The 10,057-nt window shown below is 49.3% G+C and overlaps 1 protein-coding gene across 2 annotated transcripts; it reads right to left on the bottom strand.

Moving 5' to 3' along the window:
• Nucleotides 1–3,609: 3,609 nt before the first annotated feature.
• Nucleotides 3,610–9,784, bottom strand: LOC308531664 (cytochrome P450 2A13; the record flags this gene model as incomplete). 2 transcript variants are annotated; one of them, XM_081108714.1, is made up of 9 exons in its annotated part: nucleotides 3,610–3,791; nucleotides 4,336–4,477; nucleotides 4,917–5,104; nucleotides 5,541–5,682; nucleotides 6,636–6,812; nucleotides 7,279–7,439; nucleotides 7,594–7,743; nucleotides 8,962–9,124; nucleotides 9,605–9,784. In XM_081108714.1, the coding sequence occupies 9 exons, from the start codon at nucleotides 9,782–9,784 to the stop codon at nucleotides 3,610–3,612; spliced, it is 1,485 nt and encodes a 494-aa protein (XP_080964840.1). The 2 variants fall into 2 exon arrangements, with proteins under 2 accessions (XP_080964840.1, XP_080964841.1); XM_081108715.1 differs by lacking the exon at nucleotides 8,962–9,124 and having other exon boundaries at nucleotides 7,594–7,756.
• Between the last annotated feature and the right edge of the window lie 273 nt (nucleotides 9,785–10,057).

The raw sequence follows: 10,057 nt of genomic DNA, 5'->3' as shown, positions 1-10,057 counted from the left end.
AGGGTAAGAGATCAACCGAAGGACTTGTATGCATGCATATAAACATAACCAATGGACATAAGACACTGGGGGGTAGGGGAGGCCAGGTGGTTGTCAAGGGCGGGGGAAAAAAAAGGAGACATATGTAATACTCTTTGTAATACTTTAAGCAATAAAACAATTTAAAAAAAAGAAATAAAAGGCATCCAAATTGGAAAGGAGGAAGTAAAACTCTCATTATTCACAGATGGCATGATATTATACATGGAAACCCTAAAGACTCCACCAGAAAACTACTAGATTTAATAAATGAAATTGGCAATGTAGCAGGATACAAAATTAACACCCAAAAATTGATGGCTTAACAAAAAACACCCACACCAAGACACATCATAATTAAAATGACAAACATTAAGGACAAAGAATCTTTTTTTAAAATATATTTTATTGATTTTTTACAGAGGAAGGGAGAGGGATAGAAAGTTAGAAACTTCGACCAGCTGCCTCCTGCACACTCCCTATTGGGGATGTGCCCGCAACCAAGGTACATGCCCTTAAACGGAATCGAACCTGGGACCTTTCAGGCTGCAGGCCAATGCTCTATCCACTGAGCCAAACTGGTAAGGGCAAGACAAAGAATCTCTAAAGGCAGCAAGAGAGAGACAGAAACTTACCTATAAGGGAATTGCCATAGATTGTCAGCTTTCTAAATAAAACACTTCAGGCCAGAAGGAATTGGCATGGAATATTCAAAGTAATGAAAATTAATGGACACTGTAGAGTGGATGCAGCAGTGGAAGCCTGGGGCTGAAGTCCCTCCATAGAGTAGCACTAGCACCCAACCATAGTGCAATCTCGGAAGCTCCTCCTGACCAGGGGGAAGGGCCATGCAGTGGAACTCAGGGCCAGCCTACATTGGAGGGGTCTGAAGGACACACCCAACATTGAATCTGGGGGGCCCTCTATTTCTTGGAGGAACTCATGCTGGTGAGCAGAAAGGGGGCTGGACAGTAGGTCCAGGAAGGAGGATCAACCCTGCCCACTTGAAACACAGGGTAGGTGCCCTCCTTCCCACCAGCAAAACAGCTGCTTCTGACCAGACATGCAGCAACCAGAGGCAAAGGGTAACAGCCCAGGGAGGGAAATCTGTGCCCCTGCAGGTGACAGAGAGGAGGTGCCCGCAAACCAGGCAGAGCTGAAGCATTAGAAGAAGGGCCGGGCCCCGCCTTCTACAAGCTCCTGACACCATCCCAATAGGGGTGTGATCAATCCATCCTGGCCCGACCAGGATACCTCCGCAGAACCCATAGGGGAATGGAGTACAGCTCAGAACAGGGACAATCAAGTGGTGAGACTCAAGGTAGACCCAGCCTCGGGGAAAATGAGACCCCCCTGCTGGACTACTTGGGGCTTCAACCACTCAGACCTCAGTCAGCTTCCCCAAGACCAGAAAAGGACAGTGACACAGTGATCTATACCAGAGAAGCTCCCATGAGGCCCAGGTTAGCCACACCAAGGAACAGATTCAACAACATCAGAGCAAAATCCAGTGAGCCCCACAAATAGTGCACCCAAGTGTTTCTGAGTGTGTGAGTGTGTGTGGTTTTGTTTTTTTGGTGTGTTGTGTGTGTGTGTGTGTGTGTGTGTGTGTGTGGTTTCTTAGTTTTTTGTTTGTTTCCCCCTTTTTTCTTTCTTCTGTTTTATCTTGCATATCTCTAATTTCTCTCTTTCCTTTTATTCTAGTCTACTTTTGACTATTCTTATTGATTTTTCTTATTTTATTTAGTTTTTCTCTTTTCTCTCATTTTTTTTTCGTTTTACTTTTCCTAGTTACCTCCAGGTTCATAGGTCAACACTCAACCAATGAGCCACACTGGCCAGCAGGGATGTCCACTTTCAACACTTCTATTGAACACAGTATTGGAAGTCCCAGTCACAGATACTGGTTAATAAAATTACATGGGTTTCAAATGTGCAATTCCATGGTACATCATCTGTATATTGCATTGTGTACCCCGCACCCAAAGTCAAATCTTCTTTTGTCACCATATATTTAACCCCTTTGACCTTTTACTACGTCCCACCTCTTTCCCTCTGGTAACGATCATGCTGGAGGATTGTGAAAATTAATCATTGTCCTCTCTTACCTCTTCTCTCCCTCCTTGCAAGGCAAAGACCTGATAGCTATTCTCTCTTCTTCTGAGAAGTGCCTCATTGGCAGCACCCAGCTAGCTCCAGCCCCTCCTCTCCTCTCTTGACTCTTTCTCTCTTTTTCTCTCTTTCTCTCTCTAAAATAAATAAATGATAATAAATTTTTTAAAGTGCATTTGTAATAATAAAGGGTGTTTCCCTATGGATCCATCCTTCTCCTTCTCCAGGGAGCAGGAAGCAGCCAATTCATGAAACCTAAATTGTAAAACTTAGATAATAGAAAATGAGAACCTTGAGAATCATAGCCTGCTATGAAATTTGCAAGGCTCAGAGAACCAAATTTACCCCTCTCTTCTTCTCAATCATTGGTCCTTCAAGTGTGGCAAGTTTTCTTTTCTTGGGGGGAGAAAGATGTGTATAGCATTTAGTTCAAGAAACACAAAACCAAGGCTAATGTGTATGAATGTTCAGATTGTGCACTGATTGAGGATGTCACTTCTAAGGGAATACATACTGACTTATTTGAGAGTAAGAAGGTGATTCTGAGACTCTTAGCTGAGTCTTACAGTACATCCCAGATCCATCAGAGAGAGCCAAACCTTCAGAAATTCATAGCAATCATTTGCATACACTCAGAAAAAGATGCAATCATATACTTGCACACACACACTTGCATACACACTTGTATATGGCTGTGTCATGACCAAAGTTCTCCCACCATTCACTGAAGTGTTTTTCTCCCATGCCCAGTTCACTGAGAGACCTGATTCCTGTTCCCCAGTCTCACTCTGATCAGATCCCATCTCATAACGGATCTGATCAATGCCCTGGCATTTGTAGTGTGCATGAATGGGCAAGAGCATGCAGTGAAGCCAGGTCAGCTGCCTGCCAGGGCTCTGGAAAAATCCTTGGACAGAGCTGTTCATATTGTATAATGATATACTAAGTTGTCATTTTTTACTTAAAAGGAAGGGATGCCCTTTAAGAATCTACCCAAAGGACAGTGGGCTATGTATAGCCATCCCTGCACAGATCTCTGTCCGAGTACTTGCTGAGCACTTACTGTGTTCTCTGGGGTCTCAGATAGAGACTTAAACTTTCTAAGCCTCAGCTGTGTCACCTGTGGAATGGGTATGAACACAGTTCCCTTCCCATAGGTTTGTGAGCATTAAGGGAGGTGAGTGTGTAACGCTTTTAGCACAGAGTTGACACAGAGTACTTGCTCAATAAATAATAGCTGTTACTATTATTATTATTATCATCATTCACGGTATAGTGTAAGGTTTCGCTTTATCTCACCCCAACTCTGAAGGATCTACCTCTAGCACGGTGGTCAGACAGCCCCTCTGTTTCTTCTCACTCTCTAATCCACTTTGCACCTTCTTTTCCTCCACCCCATCTCCATCCTTAGCACCGCCCCTCCAGGCCCCGCCCTCCCATTTGCTCCTCCCACTAGCCCTGCCCTGTGGCAGCTCTAGCTCAGCGTGGCAGGAAGCTCATGGTGTAGTTTCGTGGGATGGTGGCAAAGCCCACATGTTTCGGGGACACGTCGATATCCTTGGGTGACTGCGGGGACTTGAAGCGGAAGTTCTGCATGATGTTGGTGAGTAAGAGAAAGAGCTCCATTCTAGCCAGGCCTTCTCCAAAACAGTACCGCTTTCCTGACAAGATAGGGTGGGAAGGGCGGAGGTGAGGCCTACTCTCACTGCCACCTCTTCCCTCTCCCCATCTCCAGCTGCATTCTCCCTGGGGAGGAGGGGACGGAATACCGTGGCCTGTAGACTTTCAGAGAAGTCTCTAATCCTGTCTGAGCCTGTTTCCCTTGTACATGGGGTGGGGGTGGCCATAGTAGGCTGTAGCAATGGGAATTGTAGAGGACCCTTCCCCCTAAGCATACACATATGGCTGCTGTGTTATCATCTCCTTAGGAGTCTGAAGAATTCAAGTGACCTTGGGCAAATCTCTGACTCACTCTGGGTCTTGATTTTTCCATCTCTGAAGTAGGTACTATCACCCCTTTCCTTTTGCCTGAGTTTTGGTAGGTGTTAGTTCAGAGGGTTACAGTTGGTTGGCTGCAGGGTAGATAATAAGAGGGACTTGCAAGCTGGAGAAAGCTACGAGGCTACATCTCAGAGAGGGGAGCAGGGATGAAGGAGTCCCCTGTTGGTGTGACGGGTGGCTTGCTAACAGACAGTGGTCTCTTACCAATGGAGAATGGCACGAAAGCATCATTCTTCTTAAACTGCCCTTTCTCATCTAGGAAATGCTGGGGGTTGAAATCTCCGGGGTTGGAGAAGAACTTGGGGTCTCTTAGCACGGAGCCCAGCATAGGAAACACTTCAGTGTCCTGGTGGGGAGGAGGAGAGATTGACAAGGTGAAGGAGGAATGGGTATGCAGAGAGCATATGAGGTTAGAGGGGGAATGTGGGTGCTCTGGGTAAGGAGAAATGGGAGCCAGGGTCCTCTCTGAGGGAGGAGCTTTGAGGGATGTGACATTTCTGTCCCTGAGACAGGAATTTCAGGGAGTATAGGGTCTGTGTCTCCTGCAGCAGAAGCTTTGGGGTACATGCAGTTCATGTCTCTCAAGGCAGGATGTTTGGGGGACATGGGGTTCATATTCCCTGAGGTCCTGGGGAGATACAGGATTCAGGGGTCTCTGAGTGGGAAGGTTGAAGGGACATGTGATTGGTGAAGTCTTTGATTGAGGGAAGGGCTGGGAAGCTTCTAAGGAGGATGGGGTGCTGGGTCACAGGGTGCGGGTTGGAGGTGCTGGGCAAGGTGTGTACCTTAGGGAGGAGGAAGTTCCGAAACTTGGTGTCCTTGGTGACTCTGCGGGCCAGGCCCATGGGGATCATGTCTCCAAATCTCTGGATCTCATGGATCACTGCCTCTGTGTAGGGCATCTTGGCCCGGTCTTCGAACTTGGGCTGACGGTTTTTGCCAATCACCCGGTCAATCTCCTCATGGACCTTGGCTGTGGGATAAGGGGGAATACGTTTAGGTAGCTAGGGGTCTCGGGGCAGGAATGATAGCCCAAATAGGTACAACTGGATGGATATATGATCATTCGAAACGGAGGTTGGTCCAAGCATTGTTGGCGCAGGGTCCTGTTATACTGGTTGTGCCAGAATCATGGGGGAAGCTGCGAGGGAGGGAGTCTTGGGGGATGGTCTGGAGGGGCAGGTAGTTGGCACTTGGTGGAGCTATTTACCAATCAGTTCAGATATTTTCAATATGTTAACAGCTGAAGAAACTTGGCTGGTCCCTATTAGCTGAATATCATCACCCAGTCTGTGGATAGCAGGGAGTGTCTGAGGGTCCAGAAATTTGAGAGAGGTGGGGGCATGGCAGCGGGCTCAGAGGAATTCTGAGGGTCTGTGGCCCTCACTTCCCCGCCCCTGCAGCCTTACCCTCCACATCCGGGTGCTTCATGAGCAACAGGAAACCATAACGCAGGGTCGTGCTGACCGTCTCGGTGCCCGCAAAGAAAAGGTTCAGCGTGGTCATTACCAGGTTCTTCATGTGGAACTCAGAGTTGGGGTGCTTTTGCTCCTGCAGAGAGAGAGCTTCAGGCCAAGCCCACTCCCCCATGCTCTCAGGGCCCTTCGGGGTTTTTTCCTGTGGACCCACTTCTTATAGATCTGGACCAAAGGTCGGAAGAGGGACCCTAGTTCTGCCTGGCCTTTTCCAGGCTGGTGGCTCTACCCAAAAATTCTTCTCACTTTTCTTATCCAGCTGACTATCTGTTCTTTAATTACCCACTTAGTTGCTGCTTTCTAATTATAGAAATATTTGGAAATGAAGGAATAGAGACAGTGAACGAGAGAGACCATGATGGAATGCATCAGAGAGAGTTGAAGAGAGACATTTTCTGAGGCACAGACTGGATTTAAAGTAACAGCATCCTATTCCTTCACTGAAAATCTTGAAGATTCCTATAGAGAATCCACTCCCTGATCCTTTCACCTTGAACTTCAGACTCCATAAAGCCCTTCCAGTTAGGAGTGGGGACCCTCCAATGTCACATAGTAAAGCAAGGTCACCTGTCCACACAGGTGTGTCTGATAACCAAGGAATGAAAGGTAAGAGCATGGTGGCTAACAGCACCCGCCTTGGAGTCTGACCAGAGTGGGAGCTAGGTGTGTGACCTGAGGCACGACACTTACACTCTCTGAGCCTCAGTGTCCTCGTTTGTAACATCGGAGTCATAGTAGAACCTTCTCCAAGAGCTGGTGTGAGTGTTAAATAGGTGAATACCATAAAGTTCTTAAAATAGTGCCTGGTGCACAGTGGTGCTATAGATGTGCTTATTATGATGATTTGCACACACAAGTCCTGCCCATGGGTAAAGGCTCAGTGGAGAGAACAGTGAATCATAATTGGGATTCTGAGGGTTATGATGGGGGGTCATCTGAATGAGCCGCTGTTGTCCCTCGCCCCCCACCCCCCGCCTGGTTTTCCGCTGCTAGGCTTTGGTGTTCTTTGCACTGGCTGCTGGCATGTACCTCCTGCATGCGGATGAGGAAGGAGTCAATAAAGTCCCGCGGGGAGTTGGGATCCAGTGTACGTTGGTTCTGCTCCACCTTCTTGGCTATGAAGTCCTCCAGCCCCTGGAGCTCCTTAAATGCCTGCTGCTGTGGCCCCGGCAGGTGTTTCATCACTGAGGAGAACATCTCATAGAGCTGAGGAGGGAGAAGGAAAGGGAAGGACAGCTGTTGGTGGACGTCACCTGAAGGGAGTGGGGCCTGAATCGGGGCAAGGGAGGCACCGGTAAAGGCACCTGTGCAGGTGTTTAGGTGTGTAGATGGGGCTGGATGGAAACAGATATCTAAGCTTTCATGCGAGATCAGCGTGAGAGCTCCTGTCCACGGATTTAGAGGAGATCGATTGAGACACACCCAGATTTCCTTCCTTCCCTTTCTTCTTTTGTAAGGGGACTATCAGCTGAGACATCCAGGTATTGGAGACTGGGTATTGGGCCCCTGCCCTGAGTTCCTGTGCAACTGTTCAGCTGTTCAAGGGAGAAGGCTGGTTTTGAGGGGACCCTGGTCGGGAGGAGGATAGGAGCTTGGAGCACCTGTGTCCGCCTAAGGGAGATGGTGGCTGGCTGTGCTAGGGCCACAGTAGAGCCAGGTTGGGATCAGTCACCTGCCCTGTAGGTGTAGCTGTGAACTGGAAGCTTCCCAGCATCATGCGCAGCAGTGAAAGGAACTCTTTGTCCTCGTAGTCAAAGCGGTCCCCAAAGACAATGGAGCTGATGACATTGGAGACAGTTCGGCTCAGGAAGAAGGTGGGATCGATGAAGGCACCTGGGGGGGATATGAGGGGGGGGGGGATAGGAGAGAGTCAAGTTGGCGGTCGGATGCCAGTCTGAGAATTCGAGGAACGCCTTCCCCCAACCTAGTTCCCCTCCCAGGCCAGGAGGTCGTTTTCCTCCTCTGCTCTCTGGGGTGCCAGGCTCACCGCGCGTGCCCCGAAAGGCCTCGAGGAGGAAGCCTGCCTCCTCCTGGATGCGCTCCTCGATGCCACGCTTGCCCACGCCGAAGTCCCGCAGCGTGCTGATGGAGAAGCGCCGGAGTTGCTTGGCGCACTCCCCGTTGCTGAATGCCACCCCTGGGGAGGGAATGTAGGAGTGGGGAGTGGCCAGAGAGGGGCGGGGTCAGATGGAGGTGGGGGAAGAGGGAGAGAGAGAGAGAGAGAGAGAGAGAGAGAGAGAGAGAGAGAACATTCAGAGTCAGAGAAATACAGAAAGAGAAGGAGACCAAGTTGGAAGAAAATTAGAAAAAAAGGGGAAACACGGATGTACAGAGAAACAGAGATGCAGAGACACTCATGAAGAGAAAGAGGCAGGAGGGAAGGAGGGGAAGTGAGATATGTGGAGATCTGGGAAGTGGGAGTAAAAATTGAGAAGGATTCTAAGACTGAGATGGAGAAGAGAGAAAAACATATACAGAGAAACACAGAGAGACTGGAAGAGAGAAGAGGCTTTTACCAGGAGGTGGAGGCATGGGGATTGTGAAGCAGAAAAAATGTGAGATTCTAAGAAAAGGAAAAGAGCCAAAACCAGTTTGGCTCAGTGGATAGAGCGTCGGCCTGCGGACTGAAAGGTCCTAGGTTCGATTCCGGTCAAGGGCATGTACCTCTCATCGATGTTTCTAACTCTCTATCTCTCTCCCTTCCTCTCTGTAAAAAATCAATAAAATATATTTTTAATAAAAAGAAAAAGAAAAGGAAAAGAGAGGCAAGGAGAGGGAGAAACATGGGCGGGCACAGAGCTGAGAAGGAGAATACAACAAATGACACTTGGAGACAGAAGACCTGGGTTCCAAAGCAAAAATCCCAAGAGCATCTAAGAGATACAGAGAAAGAAGAGCCATCTAGTGGGCACAGAGCTGAGAAGGAGAAAACAACAAATGACACTTGGAGACAGAAGACCTGGGTTCCAAAGCAAAAATCCCAAGAGCATCTAAGAGATACAGAGAAAGAAGAGCCATCTAGTGGGCACAGAGCTGAGAAGGAGAATACAACAAATGACACTTGGAGACAAAGGACCAGGGTTCCAAAGCAAAAATCCCAATAGCATCTAAGAGATACAGAGAAAGAAGAGCCATCTAGTGAGAGAGAACCGGGAGATGGGGCAGAGAGAAGCAGGGAGATGCAGAAACACTAAGACAAGTTAGAGGGGACACAGGGATAAACAGAACGGGACAGAGGAGACCGAGGAAGGGCTCTGCCTCAGCCTTGAGTGGGTGGTGAGTTGGGAGAAGAATGCTGGGACACTGAGGCCACAAGTCTGCTTGACCACATTCCCCCTCCCAGAATCCCCCTCACCATAGCCTTTGAAGAGCCAGTCAAAGGTGGCCTGCTGGCCTCGCCCACTGAATTCCTCAGCCTGGTCCACCAGAGCCTCCTTTACAGCCTCATGTCCACACAGCACCACGATCCTCCGAGTGCCCAGGTGGACGGTGAACACGGGACCGTAGCACTCGCTGATCTGATGGAGAGGCAGGGGAGTGGTGAGAGGGAGCAGCCCCAACTCTGAACTGACTCTGTACCCAGACCTCACAGGCTGGGATACACTTTGCCCGAGTTCTGACAGTCAAGGAACTGGACATCCCAAGATCTGGTCTTTCCTGGCTAGAACCCCAGTACTAAACCTTCAAAACTCCCCCCTCTTGCCCTGGCTGGTGTGGCTCGGTTGCTTGAGCATCGCCCCGTGCACCGAGAGGTCACCAGCTTGATTCCCTGATTCTGGTCAGGGCACACGCCCAGGTTTTGGACTCCAATGACATTTCTCTCTCTTTCTCCCTCTCATTTCCTCTCTCTGAAATCAATACAAACATATATTTTAAAAAACAACCTCCTCCTTCCTAAGATTTCAGTCCAACCTTGCCAATCTCCTGCCACAAAGTCTGAGCCAGACTGGGCAGGCCCCCAACCCCACCCTAACACCCATTTCCCTGCCTCATGACACCTTCATGAGGGAGTTGTACATCTGCTCTGTGTTCAGCTGCAAGTAGTTCCCGATGAAGGGCAGCGCTCGGGGACCAGGAGGTAGCTTTCCCCAGAACTTCCTTTGCCGCCAGACAGACATCAAGACCATTATTGTCAGGCAGGACAGCAAAGCCACCAGAAGCAGCCCGGAGGCCAGCATGGTGGCACTGAGAGTGAGAGTCACATGGTGAAGGCTGGGACTGCTTGTCTTTATACTAACTGGCAGAGAGGGGCGGCCTTTGGTCCTGGTTATATAACACTCTCATTTCACCTCCCAATTACACCCCCCACCATGCTCCCGCCTAGCTTGGGATGCAGCCAACAATGGAGGAGGGAGGGACTCCAGAGCAGATTAACAAGTCTGAATTTGTGGCTTCTCCTGAGGGGCCAGCCCAGGACTGTGGACTGGGAGGGGGGGGGGGGGGAGGCGGGC

Source organism: Myotis nattereri (genome assembly GCF_964212035.1).
Source record: "Myotis nattereri genome assembly, chromosome: 15".
In the NCBI taxonomy this organism is placed as follows: Eukaryota; Metazoa; Chordata; class Mammalia; order Chiroptera; family Vespertilionidae; genus Myotis; species Myotis nattereri.
This window is presented reverse-complemented; position numbering and strand designations above follow the sequence as displayed.